We start from the raw sequence: 18,931 nt of genomic DNA, 5'->3' as shown, positions 1-18,931 counted from the left end.
CAAAGTGACCGGAGTCCAAAAAAATATGAACAGCGTCTGAATGTTCACAAACATGGAGTAAGGCACCTGGAGAAGACGTTATGTTGAACGTATGCAAGACTCGTCCAACTTGACGCACCAGACTTTTCAATGACGCCCCGACTATGTTCTTCAGCCTGTCGTGCTCTGTAGGCGTTTGGGAGCGAAGGAGGCATTGACAGGGTGTGAAAGTGAAACCCTAGATCGTCCAACTTTAGATTTCGGTAAATCTGATCACATCGCCCTGACATCGTCTCTAAGTCGTCGAAAACACGTTTTCGATGGTCAGCGGCGACAGGTGGACAATAGGAATCCCCAAAGAGTCCCTACAGGTAGAAATGATAGGCCCTGGCAGAAGGGCGCCCAATACTCAAAACTGATCTGGAAACGCAACAGGAAAGGGCGATGTCGTTAACTTTTTGCAACCTCAAAGCTTTAGAACATGCTACACCGACCATAACTGCCAAAAGCAACACCCCGATTGTAAGGACTGTATTTATCCGGGCACCACTAGATCGGGTGTCGGTGACGGTGACGGTTGGACTCCTCCCCGTGATCCCACAAGACGCGTAAGAGGTAGTTATAGTCGGACACTGGACGACCTCATTCGGTTGGTAACAGCCATCGCTGACATTATTCTGACCTCGAAGAACGTGGGAGTATGGAGAGTTGGCGAACGCATTGTCCGCAACGGCGTTTACGCACAAAGTCTGCAAGTTTCCGTTGCCCGACCGTCCCGACGCACAAAGACGGATAACGCCCGGGTTGGCAGGGATGGGATAGTTAGCACCACCCAAAGAAGTATTGTCGACACCATAGTAGTAGGCAATAAACAGGGTTTGAGCCAAGTGAGCCTCCAAAAAGTGGCAAAGTCCGTGCTCTCGTCACTGCCTCCATTGCAAAAAGTGGCCTGTGTCAAGCCAGACGGGTGTATAAGCTCCTGCAGCGTTCTGTGGTATGCACTCTGCGCCAATGCATGTCGTTGTCGTGAACCGAGCATGGGCAATAAGTAGGACTCAATGACACCACAAGAGAAAATATCAGGACGACAAGGAGATACCCAATATGACTGGGGTTCAACGAAATCCTTTTCATGGTCTAGAGGAAATTGTCGATCAGTGGATTCAGAGTTGGTTGAGAGTCGTACTTCACTCACGAATTCTTTCGTTCCAGCTCTCATCTCTGTGAGAAAATTTAAAAAACGCTGAACCATCAGCAAAATAACAACAACCTTGGTTGACCTCAAGTTGACCTTGTGGGCTTTGTAAGGTTTGCGAAACCTTACGATGTTTTGCTTCATCTTCCAATGTTGTATGATGTAGGGTGGACTCCGATGGAGCACAAGTGGAGCACAGAATGTACGCTAAGATTACGTATTGGGGAGGTCACACCAAAGTCACGTCAGCTGACATTGGACGACAAGTAAGGGTTCTTCTACTTACTTACCCTTAAGATAAACGCGTGGAGATCATTATGGGCGTCAACTTGGCGTCAACACTGTCATGGCCAATAATTTGAATACAGTCGACTCCCTCTGAACCCATACCCTTCCGCGGACTGCCCAGGGTATGGGATATATCACCTTGGTCGAGCATAACAGCTCGACCTTCCCACGATACCAATCCAGTATTCGCTAGATTGATGGTGACATTCTGCCACTACACTCAACTCTCCAGTCATCCCGGTATGCTCAGTTACGATGCTTTCAGCTTCTCATTTGACTAACACACATTTCCTCCAAGATCTTTAACCATTTGTAATGGGTGTGCGCGTAGTCCACTTGATTGGATCAATACTTCTCCTCTCTGTGCTCCCTTCATTCTCATATGGACTCTTTACCCAGAGCACATGCTCGGGGAGTGGATGTGTTCAGCAGCAGGACACAGGAGCATGGTGCTACGTCCCGAAATCCGGGGAAACAGCGTTACTGGATTGCATAGAGAGCCAAAGTGACGTCCAATCAGTCATGAATGTGCACCTCACACAGGACCTATCCATTGCCTATTATCACGGAATGGATTACAGCCGGTTTGGAGGAGCGTCTTGGCCAGTATTTGCAACCACCAGTGTTGTGCACCTCTGCATTTCCGGATACGCCGAAGACGGAACCCTCCAAACATTGTGCGTGAACGTCAATGAGGATGATACAATTTCGGGGAGTCCATATTGCGAGATTGCGGATGCCCCGCACGTCGTGAGCGATGGATGTTACGAACCAACTTTCACGCCTGTCATACAATCTACTACAGCAATCTCAAGGGAAACATCCCCTTCACCTTCGCCAACGGAAGCCTGCTCGGATCCAAATTCCTCAGGAAACCCCTTTGACAGTATGAAGAACACCGGAGTTCCTATCATAGCCGTCATACAAACTGCCGCGCCTCTACCACCGTCTACTAATTCGACTACGTCATCAACCACGTCGCCTTCAAGCTCTTCTACTTCAAGTTCATCATCGTCATCGTCATCAACATCGTCGGAAACATCATCCTCTCCTCCTTCACCGGTGGTAGCCTCCTCAAATCCAATTTTTCCAGGAAATTACAAGATGATTTATATTGGAGTTCCCATCATAAGTGCCGTTATTGGGCTAGTCGGGGTATGTTTTGGACCGCGCATGTGGCGCAACAGGTCTCGAAATCGGGCTGCAGCAGCACATGATGCACGGCGGCAGCACGCCTACCCGTACCAGCAGCACGCCTACCCGTACCAGCAGCAGCACGCGTACCAGCAGCAGATTCAACGAGCATCAATGCAACTAGCAGCGTTTTGGCCACCACTGCCATCTCCAGGGTATCATTTATCCTCACCCCTGCCACTGCCATCTCCAGGATATCATTTATCCTCGCCTCTGCCACTGCCACCTCCAGGGTATTATTTCTCCCCATACCTGCCACAGCCAGCACCAGTGGTCTATGTGTCCGGAGGATACTACAGACGACGCCCTGTTAGCCCATGGCTCACATCACCCATACCCCTCCAAATCCAAAACGTTTAAAATGACATCATAACCCATACAACCGCAACAACCCATAACTCATAGCCTGCCGGGGGCAAAACCCGTAGATATAGACGTCAGGGCGGGACTTCTCACATGTTTGGCATAAAATTGACACCAAAACTGTCCAGTACTGCTTGAAAAACGGCAAGCCGTTGCTTTGTAAAGAGAAAGTGACCAAAAGTGGCGAATTCGTGGTGCAGGAATCCAAACAAACTAGGTATTATCTCCGCCGAGACTCGGTCCAGCAAGTCCTTAAAGTCCGGTCGATGCAGCGCAGACAAGGAGCGTATGTACACCATACTCGAAGCAGACAAAGTTCGACGGCGTTCATCTTCACCTACAGGATCATCATCACCACTCGTCTCGTCGACCAAGGGACAAGAAGTCTTCGGACGACGAACAGATAAGCGAGTTCTTAATTGTCTCTCTTGATGAGGACTTCGCGCACAAGAGCGAGACATGGCATGGGTAACACTTCCATCCTTCTCGTCCTTTTTTCTGAGATGTGCTCACTCAGCCCCCTTAGTTTCGAACGCCAGGCGTCTTTGAAGAATCAAGTCACCTCCCATCACAACCACCACTCGCCCTGGAGCGGTCCTTGGCGCGTCCAGACACTATCAGCTGCCATTCACCCCAGCGCGGCTCAAAGAGCAATGAAGACTCCGAAAATTCAGACGAGTCCACAAGCGAAGTAGGGGGTTGGAAAGACACCCCCGTCATTCCAGCAAAGCCATGGGTCTAATTCCTCAAGCCTCGTACAGCCTGCCGGTATCTCGACCCCAATCACGCGCGTTCTCTGTGTATAGCCCTTATCTGCAGCCATTCTGAGTTGGAGGATGATTCAGTAACTTCATTTTCAGCGTGTTTCTTTCCCAAATCCGCTGGTGCGGTCATCCCTGTTATACCTGTTCCCAGTTTTTTTTTTTCCTTAGGCTTCGACGAGACATTGTCTTCTCATCGTCCACTGGGTAACTTGTTTCCTCAGTTTCCCGTTTTTTTAATCTGTTGTTGTAGCTATTCTTCACCTTGCTTTGCCCTTCCCGGTTTCCCTTGATCTGTTGTTGTAGCTGTTCACCTTGCTTTGCCATCTTATACCCTATACGTCCTTGACGCACACATACCAACCTTTACCCTTCCCATTGTCGTACACCACATAAACAAACATAGATGGATAAGTGTGCCATACGCTTTGGTAGCCCGTTTTGCTTGTTCGGATAATGTATACAATATATTTGACTCTAGCTAGCTGAAGGACATGCATTACTTTGTTCTATTGAAACGGTTCGCTAGGATAAATGTGTGGAGATCATTATGGCAGTCAACATTATTCAATCGTACATAACGCTGGTCGTGGCTGTAAACGGTTTGCTAGAATAAATGTGGGGAGATCATTATGGCACTCAACACCATTCTATCGTATATAACGCTGGTCGTGGCTGTAAATGGTTCTCTAGGATAAATGTGGGGAGATCATTATGGCAGTCAACACTATTCAATCGAATCATAACGAATCATCTGACAAACCCATATACTGGTCGTGGCTCTTGCGGAGGTGGGTATTGGTGCTGCATCGGCTGTTGAAACTCTGGTTGTTGCATTGGTTGTTGATGCCCTGGTTGTTGCATTGGCTGCAGCTGGACTTGCTGGTGCTGTGCACCGCCAGCGGCTACGGCTGCAGCCCGATTCCGAGACCTTCTTCTGCACTTGCGCCTTCCAACAATTACCGCGAGTGCAGTAATAACGGCAACGATGAGAGGAACTCCGACAGCAATCAAATAGTTTGGGGGGTTACTCGAGGACTTTGCATTTGAGGAGGTTTCGGTTGGTGAAGGTGAGGAAGAGGACGGCGTTTGCGATGATGTTGTTGACGATGATGATGAACTTCTCGAGGTGGAAAAACTTGGAGGAGACGTGGTTGGCGGCGGATTAGCAGATGATGGTGGAGGTGAGTTGATGATAGTTTGTATGACAGGCGTGAGAGTTGTTTGGTAGGTGTAACATCCATCGCTCACGACGTGCGGGCCATCCAGAATTTCACAATATGGACTCCCAGAAATTGAGTTATCCGCATCGACGTTCACGCACAATGTTTGGAGGGTTCCGTCTCCAGCGTAACCGGAGACGCAGAGGCGTACAACACCAGCGTTCGCAGGTACTGGCCAAAATGCTCCCCCAAACCGGCTGTTGTCCACCCCGTTATAATAGGCAATAGATAAATTCTGTGCGAGGTGCACATTCATGACTGATTGGAGGTCACTTTGGTTCCCTTTGCAATCCAGCAATGCTGTTTCCCCGGCTTTTGGGACGTAGCACCATGTCCCTGTCTCCTTCCGCTGGACACATTCACCATTCCAGCATGTGTTTTGGGTAAAGAGTCCATGTGAGGAGGACAAGCACAAGCAGAGGAGAAGCGTTGATCGAATCGAGTGGATTGGAACGCGTACACCCATTACATGCGTTGAAGATCTAGGAGGAGATGTGTGTAAGTTGAATGGGAAGGTGAAAGCATCGTCACTGTGCATACCAGGATGACCAGAGGATATACAATATGGGTGTAGGAGTATAATGCCCAGTGCAATTTCGCGAACAGTGACGGGGGAAGAGACAATCGGGTTGCTTTGCCTCATAAGAGATCCGGTCCATAGATAGCGTTGTCCTCGTCCCTGCATGAACGAGAGTGAGAAATAGTTCCGCCTGCCAGGGTTCACCGAGATCGACAAGGAGATAGTATGACTGGGGTTCGACGATTTTTTTTCTAGAGGAAATTGTCGATTAGTGGATTCAAAGTTGGGTGAGAGTCGCACAAATTCTTTCGTTGTTACAGCTCTCATCTCTGTGTAAAAAGAACGCTGAGCGGTGAACGTTTACTTCTGCCAGTCCGTCTTGGGAGGACATTCTCACGAATCCTCGGGAGAAGTTGATCTTTCATTTCTCCTCAGGCCTCTTATGATCCTGCGCAGTCCTGTGCAGTCTCCTCCGCTTCAAGCCGTGATGCGAGTTGTTGATCTAGATTTTTCTGTGTGTATGGGGAAACATACCTGTGTGAATTCCGCCCCTCCTCCTCCCATTTGCCTTCTCCGCCTCTGTTTGGTTCATGCTGTTCCCACTTTCATCTTCAGTGGATGGGTTTTTTTGCAGCATGTTTGTTTCCCTTGTCGCCACCATCCGCGCGAGGGCTGTTCGGATGAGGCCTGGTGACGCTTTCCTCTTCCCGTCGGTGGCAGGTGCAGGTCGGTGCCTCCTTCCCTTACCGAGATCTCTCGTCATAGATCGGTCACGCTGATCTTTTTCCACGCAAACGAGGACGTTCCGTATTTCGAGAGTCCGAACTGCCGCCGATCCGCTCTTCGAGGGAGGAGGCCGTTCGCCATTTCTCGAGGGAGGGAGGGTGAGGGGGGCCATTTTGTCGATGTGAGGAGGAGACCACATCCAACCTGGGAGCTTTAGGCTTGGGCTGTATTACCCACTCGGGCCACTCCTTCGACGCTGCGGGAAGCATCAGCACCTGTTCGACGTCAACAGGGCATCCATTCACCCACGGTCTTCCTGTCCTACAGCGGGCATCGTACTTAGCACGGGAATTGCGATAGCCTGAAGTTGAAAAGTTGCCTCGAAAATAGGCGAAGAGACGTAAGCGCCACCCTAAGCAACGGTTGAGCCAAGTCCATCACGCAACGCAACGCTCTAACCTTCAGCATCTTCACGTTAGAAGTCTTCAGACGACGAAAAGCTACACCCAGGCTACACCAGCCCTCGCGTTTCGGCCTCGTCGTATGTGCCTGCCTGGATTTCCCCAGCCCCAAGCCGCTACCCCAGCCTGCCGGTTTCTTGACCCCAATCACGCGCGTTCTCTGTGTACAGCCCTTACACGCAGCCATTCTGAGATGGAGGAGGATTCAGTAACTTCATTTTCAGCGTGTTTCAGTTTCCCGAATCCGCTGGCGCGATTCATTCCTGTTATACATACCTGCTCCCAGTTTTTTCCCCCTTAGGCCTCGCTGGGACATTGTCGTGCAACATTCTTCTTCTCATCATCCAGGTAACTTATTCCTTCTCCAGTCCCCCTTTTTTCTCGATCTGTTGTTGTAGCTGTTCACCTTGCTTTGCCGTCTTATACCCTATACGTCCTCTTTAACCTTCTCCCCACTGTCGCACACCACATTGAACAGACATAGATGGATAATTGTGCTTGTTCGCATAATCCATACAATATAATTGACTTTAAGCTAGCTGGAGGCCATGCATTGCTTTGAAGTTTGCTAGTAGGATAGATGTGTGGAGACCATATGGCCGTCAACACTGTGCAATCGAATCATAACGAATCATCTGAATATCGTCCGAATGGACTGATCCCATAGAACGCTGGACGTGCCTGTTCCGGAGGTGGGTTTTGTTGTTGTATGGGCTGTTGAAACGCTGGTTGTTGCATTGGCTGTTGATGCCCTGGTTGTTGCATTGGCTGCTGGTGCGCTTGCTGTTGCTGTGCTGCAGCTGCAGCCTGATTCCGAGCCCTTCTTCCACCCCACTTGCGCGCCCCCACATATGCCGCGAGTACCCCAAGAACGGCAACTATGATAGGAACTCCGATATCCTTCATATTGTTTGCGGCGTTACTTGAGGAATTCGAATTTGAGGAGGGTTGGGTTAGTGAAGGAGAAGGAGAGGATGATGTTCGTGACGACGTTGTGGACGATGACGATCCTGAACTTGAAGAAGAACTCGACGAAGAACTTGAGGTGGAAAAACTTGTAGAAGACTTGGTCGATGACGTAGTCGAGGATGGCGAATTAGTAGATGATGGAGGAGGCGAGTTGGTGGGACTTTGTATGACAGGTGTGAAAGTCGGTTTGAACGTGTAACATCCATCGCTCACGACGTGCGGGCCATCCGCAATTTCACAATATGGACTCCCCTGAATTGAATTATCTGCATTGACGTTCACGCACAATGTTTGGAGGGTTCCATCTCCGGCGTAACCAGAAACGCAGAGGCGTACAACACCACCGTTCGCAGGTACTGGCCAAGACGCTCCTCCAAACCGGCTGTTGTCCACCCCATTATAGTAGGCAATAGATAGGTCCTGTGCAAGGTGCACATTCATGACTGATTGGAGGTCAGTTTGGCTCCCTTTGCAATCCAGCAACGCCGTTTCCCCGGATTTTGGGACGTAGCACCATGCTCCTGTTTCCTTCCGCTGTACACATTCACTCCCCCAGCATGTGGTTTGGGTAAAGAGTCCTTGTGACAAGGATACTAGCAGACAGAGTAGAAGCGTTGACCCAATCGAGTGGATTGGTACGCGCACACCCATTACATGCGGTTAAAGATCTGGGAGGAGACGTGTGTAAGTCGGATGACAAGGTGAAAGCATCGTAATTGCGCGTACCGGGATGATTGGAGGGTATACAAAATGGGTGTAGGGGTATAATGACCCGTGCAATCTACCGAACAATGACGGGGGAAGGAACAGTCAGTGTAGAGCTGGCCACACAACATCCAGGTTGATTGACTTTGATTGACCCATTCTGGCACATAGCCTCGTACCCTGCAGGTACAAATGTCAAAAATAGTTCCAACTGGCAGGGTTCGTCAACTTACAGAAAATTAAATGAATGACAGTCAACAGCAAGCACAGCATTCTTTGTCTTCGTCCAACATGCACAGCGTGTCACCGTTCACAATTGAATCATACATAGCGAATATAAAGAGGCCAGCAAAGTGCTGAAGAAAAGCACCAAGTCGTTGACCACGGCAAGATTGGAATGCAGTCTGAGGCCACTGGCCTCATTTGGATAGTTCGAGGTTGGTGTGGCGGTCGTCGAATGATATATGTAACAGCCGTCTGTTACGTTGTCTTGCCCCACTGCAGCTTTACAATATGGTGAATTGGATAGGTTATTATCCGCAACAGCGTTCAAACATAAAATTTGGTATGGAGCCGCCCCCGTGGCAGCTGAAACGCACAGACGGATAACCCCAGGATTCTATACGAGCGGCCAGTCGGCACCACCAAGCAGCGTATTGTCCACTCCGTTGTAATACGCAATCAAAAGTCCTTGACGTCGATGAACGCCAAGTACCCTGGTCAAGTCTACCCCCCACTATCGCAAACCGTGACTCGAGTTTCGCGAGAAATAGCACGAAGTACCCTGCCGTTCTGCTTGATGCACTAGCATGCTTCCAGGTTAAATCACACCTGCACAGCGACCAGAGTCCAAAAAGTTATGAACAACATCCGAATGTCCACAAACATGGAATAAGGCAGCTGTGGAAGATGTCATGTTGAATCTATGAAAAATCCGTGCCACCTGACGTACCAGACTTTTCGATGAGGCCTCGTTAATGGTCTTCAGCCTGTCGTGATCTGTAGGCGTTTGGAAGCGAAGGACGCGTTGGCAGGGTGTGAAATCCAAGATCGTCCAACTTCAGGATGCGGTAAATCTGCTCACATCGCCCTGACATCGCCTCATAGCCAGACGATTTCTTGACATCATTTCGAAGCTGTCGAAAACTTGTTTTTGATGGTCTGCGGCGACAGCTGGACAAGAGAAATCTACAGGTAGAAATGATATGGTATCACCAGGCACGAGGGCGTCTAATGAGATTCGGATTCGGGAACGCAACAGGGAAGGGTGATGAGGGGCGTTGCTGTCAACCTTCTACAGCTTCAAAGCTTCAACATGCTACACCGACCATAATTGCCAAAAGCAACACCCCGAACGTAAGGACAGTATTTATCCGGGCGTCACTGGACTGGGTGACGGTGACGGTGACGGTTGGACCCCCCCTAAAAGACGCGTAAGAGGTAGTTACAGTCGGGGAGTGGACGACCTGGTTTGGATTGTAACAGCCATCGCTGACATTATTCTGACCTCGAAGAACGTGGCAGTATGGACGGTTGGCGAATGCATTGTCCGCAACAGCGTTTACGCACAAGGTCTGCAATTTTCCGTCGCCCGACATTCCCGACGCACAAAGACGGATAATGCCTGGGTTGGCAGAGATGGGATAATTGGCGCCACCCAAAAAAGTATTGTCGACACCGTTGTAGTAGGCAATGGACAGGCTCTGAGCCAGGTGGACCTCCAAAACAGTCGCAAATTCCGGGCTCTCGCTACCGCCTCCATTGCAAGAAGTGTCTCGCGTCAAGTCAGAGACGGGTATATAGCACCAAGCTCCCGCAGCGTTCTGTTGTATGCACTCTGTCCCAACGCATGTCGCTGTCGTGAACCGAGCATGGGCAAAAGGACTCGGAGTCGATGACACCACAAGAAAAAATATCAGGACGACAATGAGATTCCCAATTTGACTGGGGTTCGACGAAATCCTTTTCATGGTCTAGGGAAAATTGTCGATTAGTGGATTCAGAGTTGGTTGAGAGCCGTACTTCACTCACGAAATCTTTCGTCGTTCCAGCTCTCATCTCTGTGAGATACTAAGAGGAATTCTGAGCGCTGAACTGCGCTGAATCATGGTTCACTTTGGTCAATCCTTGGTCAATCCCAAGTCAGTCCATCTGCGATCTGAGGAGGAGGAAGCTTGGCAGGAACGCAGCAGATGCAGGACCAAACAATTGCAGCGCCTAATAAACGCCCAGGCCTGGCGCTTGTGCCAAATGGTAATAATATACATCGTTGTAGAAGCCAGTTAAAAGCAACGGTAAGGCCTGCTTAACTTCAATGGACTGTGATGGTGGGTGTTATCATGCTCTATAACCTCCCCCCCACGCGGGTGTAGGACTTTCCTCGACTCTAGCCCCAATATTTAGAGTGTCCTGCAACAAATCCTCACCCAGCATCCTCAATCCACCTTGTTGACGATGTGCAGCAGCAGCGGCCTGCGCAGCTATTCTCTGAGCCGGGGCAACGCCAAAGACTGTTTCCTCCACAAAATCCCCGCCTCCAGCATTGCCATCAAAACCGTCAAACGACTCATCGTCGTCAAATCCATCATCCTCCACCGCATTTGCAAATGGATGTATGGGTACTAAGCCATTATCGGCGTCTTCGTCCGTCAGGGAATCGCTGGAGTGATTGGAAGACCCAAAGGAGTCGTCACCTCCTCTCCTGCCCTGTGAAGCCATGAGAAAAGCCGCAGAAGGGTGCGCTGTGTTATTGATCTCGTCAAGAGAATCGGAATCCGAGTCGATATCATGGTGCGGCTGATCATAATCAGATGTCGAAAGTACTCCTCTGTCAAGGGGAGTCAACATGCTGTCATCTCGTTGTAGACTCTCGTCCCTTTCTTGATTGAGTGGAGCCTTGGTTTTGAGGCGCAGCCCAGGTGTCGAGCCCAGTCTAGATACACTGGGAACATTTAGCCCCACACGGCGAACCATGCTATCAAAACTCGAATCAGCGAGACTGACGCTGGTACTGCTTTCTCGATTATAGCGAGACAGCGAGGGAGGAGTCGGCACGGTGCTCATGCTTGATTCAACGCCGCTGTTAGGATATCCATAGAGGTGTCGCATTTGACCGCTCCTCATCTGTGCATCTTTGACCAAATCTCGCGCAATTCGCGCTGACGCCTCTTTAGTAGGAGTTTGTCCAAGCTTGAGAAGTCCGAGCTCCGCTAGTGACCTTGGAGGTCGAGCTGGTGACATCAATACGGGTGGTGACATGCCCTGTGGCAGTCCGTCAAATGAATCATCATCATCATCCGATTCCTTGGCAGCTTTATGCTTTGAATATGCCCTCCCATAACGTTGGGGTGTCAAGACTGTAGGATCACGAAGGTCAACCACGCCATCCCACTTGTCAGGATCAGTGTTGGGTGGAAGGTATGGATTAAGTGTCTTCGGCACAGGTGTCTTTGGCTTTGTCCTGAATTTGAGTGGCGAGACCGGTTTGTGCGACGTTAAATCGGATGAAGATGCGTCGCTCGCGGAATAAAGATTATGGCGAAGGACATTTCGCAAGAGGGGCTGTGAGGGTTCTTTTGCCTTTCCTTTCGTGGATTGTGAGACGGTTAGTTGACGCTGGCTTATTTCAGACGTAGAGTCCGGTGCTTGTCCGGCCGGTGTCATGTTGATTATAGACGGGGGAGCAAGGCTATTGTCGTCGTCGTCATCGAGACTTTGAATTTCCCTACTGAGTCGGACAAGCGGAGACTCCAGTGGATTCGCCCATGAGGAGTTACTGGAACCCTCACTGGCGAAGCTCTGTTGCGTGCTCGCAACGCGAGCGGTAGCTGGAGTAGAGGAGAACGCGTCTTGACCAGGAAAGAACGAACTTTCTGTGTTTATGCTTGGTTCATAATCTTTTTGCGAATGCGATACATGCGACGCGTCTGGTTGGTCCTCGTTGACTTCTTCTCGCTCTGAAGACAAATCGTTCACAGTTGAGTGATCGTCGTATGTCGGTATGCGGATTTGTGCGGCTTGTTCGTAGAACGATGTCCAGAACTGAAGGTTCTTGGTCAAACGAAGAGGATCTCACACCCAATTTCAATGACACACCTTTGCGGCCTCTCTCACGGATTCTGTCCCAACCGCGTACCTCTTCACAGAAGGCAGTACTTTATTTGCCAAAACATTATGAATCTTGGAAAAGTTTTCATCGATATTCTGGGCTTTGCGTCAGTTATGGATCTCTTCTCGAACGAAATGCTCTTGCCTGGAGCTTGATGGTAATCATCTGTTCCAACTGCTCGATTTGATCAAGAACTGACGCGTCTGTATCCAAACCCGGGACCTCTATGGTAGTTGGATCGGCGGCTGGTTTCCAGCGAGGGGGATTGGGAGCAATGGGCTTGCGATGGTCAGGCATAGAGCAGTACTACTGCAGTACTTCACGATCTGTCACGTGTGACTAAACGCGCCTCTCCAGGCCTCTCCAGGCACAGGACACCGTCCAAGATCTGCAGGGCAGTGTCGCCCAAGTGTCGCTGTTCTGATGTACACTGCACAAGCCAGCCGCCAACGTTCCAACCCCTGCCAACCCTCCGATTTGGATAGTAATCTCAAGCATGGCAACCGTCTTTACATCGATACCAAACTTTGAGCCTCGAGGTTGGAGTTTGGGGCAAGAAAGGTGGAAAGTTTGAATGCTGTAAATCTCTTATCCAATCCACTGCAACACTTCATTGACGCCTCAGGGAAGCCTCATTTGTTTTTTCATCTTCATCCTTCACGCTTTCGTTGTAGAGTTATCTCGTCAAGGTATGCTCTTAATCCCAAAACTAAGAGGTTGATCACAACGTAGACCCAAGACTAGGCTCATGCGTCAAGCTTTACTACAAGTCCATCCATTACGACAGGATGCTCTACAATGCCACACAGAAACTAATCAGCATCTAACTGCAGAAGAAAACAACTGCGGTTACATCCCCCCGACTCAACCAACTTCCTCCCAACCCGCACCCCCCACTTTATGCTCGCCTCGAACTCCCAGGCCATGGCGCTTGTCAATACTAAACGCTGTGGTCATGCCACTCTTTGCATTAACCAAGCCGGTTTCTGCCACTCCAATCATCAGACGTGCTGCTGCGTCGCAAGATCCTGACGCAACTTCCATTGTCAGCAATTTTCAAGACCTGAGTGCAATTCTATCCCTTCTCGCTGCTGATACAGTCGAAGACAAACTCTGCGATCCTAGCTCTAACGATCTGGAGCGGATGTCGGCCACCTGGTCTCTCTTTGGCATTTTAGGTGTCGTTCGTGCATTCAGCAAGATTGCTGTGGGCCTGGCTGGCGCCGAGGCCGCGGGTATTCAGCTTTCTGGTTCCGGCGTCTACACAAGCAAGAGGACGAAGAGCGCTCTCAGCCGTTGGGTTGTTGGCATCCCAAATCCCACGCCGCTGTGGCAAGACGACCAAAACCGAATCCTGGGAGAAGTCGACGCCATTGGGGCTCCTTGGATACGACCCCACATCGTTGTGATGGGTTACTCGCGATGTCCTTTTCGCACAAGAGCTCGTCGCGTTATCTTCGATCGCGCAGTTTGTATCTTTCTAACGGGTGTTATCACTGCTGTTCCCATCATAATTTTGAGGAGTGCACACGGGAACAATCTCTTGAACAATATGGCACTGGGAGTACTGGTAGGCAGCACTTTAATGTGTTGCGGTTTGAGTCTGGTGATCCAGGCTCGAAACGACGTTGGTGTCAACCACCTCCGTGATGTTTCAGTGGAGCAACGATTCAAGGATGTATCAGCGTTGCGGACTGGAGACACCGTCGTCACAGTTAAAGGTCAACACCCTAGTGCGATGATCCTCTGGCAAGAGGATCTTGTGGCAGTCAGGAGTGCTGACAGATTAGACATTCGGATTATGTCTGCAGCTGCCGCTCTTGCCCTTCTCGCTGGCTATATCGTCAACTACCTCGTCTTAGGTTCCACAAATAGCCCTCGAGCCTATATATGGCTTGGGGTCCAGATAGCAATACTCTTTTTGAGATACTGTCTGTGGGCAACCAGACCCCAGCTCTTGCACCAGCGACAAGAATGTGTTCTCTACTTCACAGTAGGCTCCCTCGTGGATCCTATCGATCTTGACCACCCCGATAAAGATTCAGGAGCTACGTTGTCAAGGGATGTTGTTCATTTTGCTGTAGCATCTGCTGGAAGCAAAGTACTCAACGATGGTGGAGACGTCCTCAAACTGAACTTAGACGTCCTCGATCTCCTTTCCCACTCGGCTCCCAGGGATATCCTCCTTGCCAACTATTGCGATTTAGATCAGCTGGTAAACCCCGAGAAAGAAAGGGTGATTCGTGCGATCAGGCTGCCGTGGTCAGTTATGGAGGAGCTATATGCAGCGCAGGGTTTGATTCTCGGAAAAAACCCTTGGGCCTTAGGTGGCCTTTATCTATCCGCCGTATTTGATATCAGTCCTAAAGGAACACATACTTTCCTCGGCTTGACGACGATTCACCCTCGCAGAAACAAAACGAACGAAGCGCTCTCGCAGGATGGCCTTTCTCGCTTGGCACCACCCGACGTGGTAGGATTTACATATGAATGTTATGGTATAACAGGCAGTCTAGTAGACGGTACCGTCTCTTTGAAGGTTGGGGATGTTAATGGTTACGCGGATTGGCACACGAAATTTCGGGAGAACGTTGCGACTTGTCGATCTTCTGCAGTTTCCAATGGGCCCGGTCATTGCGAGGTGCATGTGAGGTATCTGGGGGAAGAGTCGAGGAAAGGAAAGAGGATGACGAGGATAGATCCCAGCATGAAAGACGTCTTCACCTCCGCACGCGATATCGTCAATCATGAGAAGGAGAAAGATCACTCGGTTTGCCAGGACGATTGTATTATATTTGGATTCTGAGATACTTGTGTGTAAGCAACGAACTGTTTTTTTGGTGTGTAAGATATGCGTTTCGGTGTATGCGGAATTTCTGTTGTTTGTTAGTGCGGCCGAGCGCCGTAGGCACGGTTCTAAAGCTTGTAACCTGTAGAGAAATGAAGGCAGGAATGAGGTTGCTTATAGAAGGGTTATTCGTGGAAACCAAACTTGCTTTCTGTCAATCACCATCACCTTTTTTCGCTGCTTTCTTTTCCTCCGTGGAGTGCCTTTGCGCCCTCTAGGTGATCACCGACACTTTAAGCTTGAAGCTTGATCGATTGATCGATGATCTTTCAGATCATCACTTGAACTACTATCACTGGTGGGAACTTTGCAAATTTGAATGAATTGGGCGCAGGAAAGGGACTCCGGGCCTATTTTATTAAAACTTGGGATGGGGATGCATATTAAAGTAACTCTGAATCTAACTAGAATAATATCTGAACCGATAGAGGTGGGGGAGAAGAGCTACAAGGCAAAATACACAGAATGCTTGAATCTCCATACATGGGCATCGACTTTGCAAGATCAGTCACATCAAAGTAACGCGGCAGCAAGGGCAAATGTTTCCCAGTTTTCCCCTTAGTGGGGTTTACCGCTGTCACACATAGGGTCTGTGACACAAACCCAGGTGTATACAAATGTCCAAGCCTGTATCGCCTTCTGCAGTTCATTTTTTACTGTCGAGATGGCTAGGATACATAGATTACATGTATGAGTACCTAGCAATGTAGTTTCATAAAAATCGGTCCATTGTGGAAGCAATGTGGGGCAGAATATTGTCAATTAAACAGATTTGCAAAGTTAATACCCTTGCAAAGTTAATACCCTTGCAAAGTTCCCACCAGTGATAGTACAAGCTCGATAAGCGCCTAATGACTGTTCAAAAACCCGTACCTCCGCAACGGCTCTCCTTGCACTGGGGCGTCGACGAGGATGTTGAAGAGATTAGCCGCTATACCTACGGGGGCTATCACCCCATCCAGCTTGGAGATGTATTGCCACCGCCCGCAGATACCGAACCAAGCAATTCTCGCAAGTATCGCATACTCAGTAAGCTCGGTCATGGCTCTTTTTCCACCGTATGGCTAGCGTCTGCGCAACATCATTCTGCATCCGGGTAAGCACGACCTTCTCAACGATTACTATTGCGACCGACTCACTTATTTGTCCCGCAGACGCTATTTTGCAATCAAAGTCTGCGTTGCCAATGCCGATCCTCAGCGTGAACTAGATGTTTTTAGACTGCTCTCCAGCGATGAAGGGCGCCATGTGCTACGGCTTCATGACAGCTTCACAATTGATGGTCCTAATGGCACACACGCGGTACATGCTTTCAATGTTCTAGGTTCATTCCACATAGTTGCTCGGCTTGCACGACCTCACTGGAACCCGCGGGATCTTTGTCGCCAAATTGCTCAGGGGCTAGCCTTTCTTCACCGTCATGGTGTTGTGCACGGAGGTTAGGTCATTTTATCCATTTTAGCATTCAAACTGATGGAAATAGGTGGGCTACAGATCTCCACATGGGAAATATTGGCGTGTCCATGCCGCAACTGGACGATATCATTGAGGAGGACCTCATCGATCGCTTCGACCCGCCCGAATGCACAATAGTTTTTCCTCGTCAGACGCCCGCACGGCCAGAATCCTTGCCTCCGTACCTTGTCCCGCCGACGCATATATCCGAACTCCTTCTGAAGCCAACCGCTGAACTGCACATTGAGCTACTCGATTTAGGAAATGGTATGCATTAGACGAGAATGATGTTTGCCGTGGGCTCACGTTAGCTCGGTAGCTATAATTGTCGGAAGCAGCTCCGCACCTCCTGCCTGTACACCTGCGGCGGTATGTGCGCCAGAGATCATGTTTGAACAAGTCACTACCTCGGTAGTCACCCAATCTGCTACAACCGCGAGCGACATCTGGGCACTGGCTTGCATTGTATGCACAATCACTACTCTGGTTTACTTATATGTCTATGCCCCTCTAACACTAGTTGACAGATGTACGAAATCGTCTTTAACGTAGTCCTGTTCCACCTCGCATCACACGACGACTACCTCCTGGGCAAGATGGCGGCCGTTTGCGGCAAAGTCCCGCCGTCGTGGCGCAGCTTTTGGGACTCGAACGAACATCTCCGCAAACTAGGTGATTAGCGGTCGGATTTCCTGAATCCTTGCCCGCACTGACTCCCCATCTTGCAGATATTTCCCAGGAAGCGGCCGACCAGAAGTGGCAGAGAAAGATAGATAATTCATCTGCGAGAAAAGGTGGCGCACTTAGTAGAGAAGATTTTGTCATCTTTTGCGACCTTTTACAAAGGATGCTCAAGATAGATCCAAGTGATCGACTAACTATTGAGGAGGTACTGGCGCACCCGTGGCACACCCAGACAGCGGACAATTCAATTTGATAACTCGAGAACCAGATTTTTCAAAAAATCTCAGATTTGGAAAAGCCGGATGGATGGCTGGCGTTGGGTGGCATCCTTGAGACAAGCAGCATAAGTCACAAAGCAGAAGAGGTTGTGAAGAGTCAAAACATTCAACACGTCGGCATTAGTCTTCAACAAGTCAAGGAGTTGGAGGAGTTCAGCCATTGAAAGGACGGCTGCAACAGAGTTTATATACATTCCTCGGCTCTAAAGGAATATTGAACAAATATCTAAGTAGTTCAGCAGACCTCCACATGCTTGTGCTTTGGAATATTTCAGACTTGTAAAGTGTAAGAATATGCACGAAATGAGCGTAGCGTACCTTCTGTCATATCGTTGTGGATCCAGTGACCCTCGGGCGCCTAATGTTGGAAAATACTCTATTTCAAAAGGACGGGACTCGGTTTGTCAGAACGATTGTATTCTGAAATACTTGTGTGTAAGTGTTGAACTGTTTTTCTGGTGATGCAATGTAATATGCGCGTTCCATGCATGGGGGCCGTAATTACTGTTGTTCGTACTATAACCTTCCAAGTCCTTCACTATGAACGTAACTGTTCCGCCTAAAAGTCATGTGTACACTGGCAACTTTCCGGCGACGAGAGTGAGCACCTCCGAGAAACCAGAACGTCGACGCATCCGAATATCGTCGGCCAAGAACGTTCAAGGGCATGACCTGTGTTTCTGATCAGCTTTGCAGTCCCTATCAAGAGGAAATTCGAAATACCAAAAAACGGGCTTGACGGGCTGCTTTTACTGCCGGACCATTCCCACTCTTTATCTGGATGATGAGGGACATAAACTGTAAGAATATACGCCAAATGAACATGGAGTACCTCCTGCATCGTCGTAGATCCAGTGACCCTCGGGCGCCTAGAAAAGTTCAATGTTAGAGATTATTCTATTTCAAAAGAAAGGGTCTAACCGTCAAGACATCAAAGAGATCTTGATAGAGCCTCTTTGGATTACGCAGGATTGACTTGCTCGAAACGATGAATTGTCCCTTGTAGGTACACTGAAGGCAACACCGTGAAAACAAATCAGTTGTTACCAAGGATTATAAATACCAGCTGTCCGCCGCTTGGACATAAGCGTCCTGTAAACATTGCACAAATTTCTCGCATACGTGGAAAGTATTTCTTCAACCCNGTGGGCGTCCCTATAATAGAATGAGTAAG

General features: G+C 49.4%; 8 protein-coding genes across 8 annotated transcripts; 5 read left to right on the top strand and 3 right to left on the bottom strand.

Moving 5' to 3' along the window:
* Positions 1-1,777: 1,777 nt before the first annotated feature.
* LACBIDRAFT_301455 (uncharacterized protein) lies at positions 1,778-3,016 on the top strand (the record flags this gene model as incomplete). Its single annotated transcript, XM_001874118.1, has 1 exon — positions 1,778-3,016. The coding sequence occupies one exon, from the start codon at positions 1,778-1,780 to the stop codon at positions 3,014-3,016; it is 1,239 nt and encodes a 412-aa protein (XP_001874153.1).
* Positions 3,017-4,626: 1,610 nt separating this feature from the next.
* On the top strand, positions 4,627-5,079 carry LACBIDRAFT_321046 (uncharacterized protein; the record flags this gene model as incomplete). The annotated part of the gene is made up of 3 exons (XM_001874117.1): positions 4,627-4,806; positions 4,835-4,964; positions 5,012-5,079. The coding sequence occupies 3 exons, from the start codon at positions 4,627-4,629 to the stop codon at positions 5,077-5,079; spliced, it is 378 nt and encodes a 125-aa protein (XP_001874152.1).
* An 884-nt stretch (positions 5,080-5,963) lies between these two features.
* On the bottom strand, positions 5,964-7,039 carry LACBIDRAFT_321045 (uncharacterized protein; the record flags this gene model as incomplete). The annotated part of the gene is made up of 5 exons (XM_001873500.1): positions 5,964-6,025; positions 6,058-6,473; positions 6,555-6,661; positions 6,709-6,898; positions 6,987-7,039. 5 exons carry the CDS (start codon positions 7,037-7,039, stop codon positions 5,964-5,966), a joined length of 828 nt encoding a protein of 275 aa, XP_001873535.1.
* A 418-nt stretch (positions 7,040-7,457) lies between these two features.
* Positions 7,458-8,704, top strand: LACBIDRAFT_321044 (uncharacterized protein; the record flags this gene model as incomplete). Its single annotated transcript, XM_001874116.1, has 5 exons — positions 7,458-7,619; positions 7,654-7,852; positions 8,280-8,363; positions 8,571-8,603; positions 8,646-8,704. The coding sequence occupies 5 exons, from the start codon at positions 7,458-7,460 to the stop codon at positions 8,702-8,704; spliced, it is 537 nt and encodes a 178-aa protein (XP_001874151.1).
* Positions 8,705-9,003: 299 nt separating this feature from the next.
* LACBIDRAFT_321043 (uncharacterized protein) lies at positions 9,004-12,789 on the bottom strand (the record flags this gene model as incomplete). Its single annotated transcript, XM_001873499.1, has 9 exons — positions 9,004-9,120; positions 9,216-9,284; positions 9,337-9,383; positions 9,469-9,520; positions 9,713-10,357; positions 10,416-10,444; positions 10,811-12,434; positions 12,480-12,519; positions 12,692-12,789. The coding sequence occupies 9 exons, from the start codon at positions 12,787-12,789 to the stop codon at positions 9,004-9,006; spliced, it is 2,721 nt and encodes a 906-aa protein (XP_001873534.1).
* Positions 12,790-13,240: 451 nt separating this feature from the next.
* Positions 13,241-15,298, top strand: LACBIDRAFT_321042 (uncharacterized protein; the record flags this gene model as incomplete). The annotated part of the gene is made up of 1 exon (XM_001874115.1): positions 13,241-15,298. The coding sequence occupies one exon, from the start codon at positions 13,241-13,243 to the stop codon at positions 15,296-15,298; it is 2,058 nt and encodes a 685-aa protein (XP_001874150.1).
* An 893-nt stretch (positions 15,299-16,191) lies between these two features.
* On the top strand, positions 16,192-17,732 carry LACBIDRAFT_321041 (uncharacterized protein; the record flags this gene model as incomplete). The annotated part of the gene is made up of 6 exons (XM_001874114.1): positions 16,192-16,436; positions 16,495-16,778; positions 16,835-17,062; positions 17,115-17,260; positions 17,323-17,467; positions 17,524-17,732. The coding sequence occupies 6 exons, from the start codon at positions 16,192-16,194 to the stop codon at positions 17,730-17,732; spliced, it is 1,257 nt and encodes a 418-aa protein (XP_001874149.1).
* A 541-nt stretch (positions 17,733-18,273) lies between these two features.
* LACBIDRAFT_301452 (uncharacterized protein) lies at positions 18,274-18,598 on the bottom strand (the record flags this gene model as incomplete). The annotated part of the gene is made up of 3 exons (XM_001873498.1): positions 18,274-18,429; positions 18,481-18,534; positions 18,590-18,598. 3 exons carry the CDS (start codon positions 18,596-18,598, stop codon positions 18,274-18,276), a joined length of 219 nt encoding a protein of 72 aa, XP_001873533.1.
* Positions 18,599-18,931: the final 333 nt, after the last annotated feature.

This window comes from Laccaria bicolor, genomic scaffold (genome assembly GCF_000143565.1).
Source record: "Laccaria bicolor S238N-H82 LACBIscaffold_1 genomic scaffold, whole genome shotgun sequence".
Classification (NCBI taxonomy): domain Eukaryota; kingdom Fungi; phylum Basidiomycota; class Agaricomycetes; order Agaricales; family Hydnangiaceae; genus Laccaria; species Laccaria bicolor.
The sequence above is the reverse complement of the archived record's forward strand: the minus strand, read 5'-3'. Positions and strand labels throughout refer to the sequence as shown.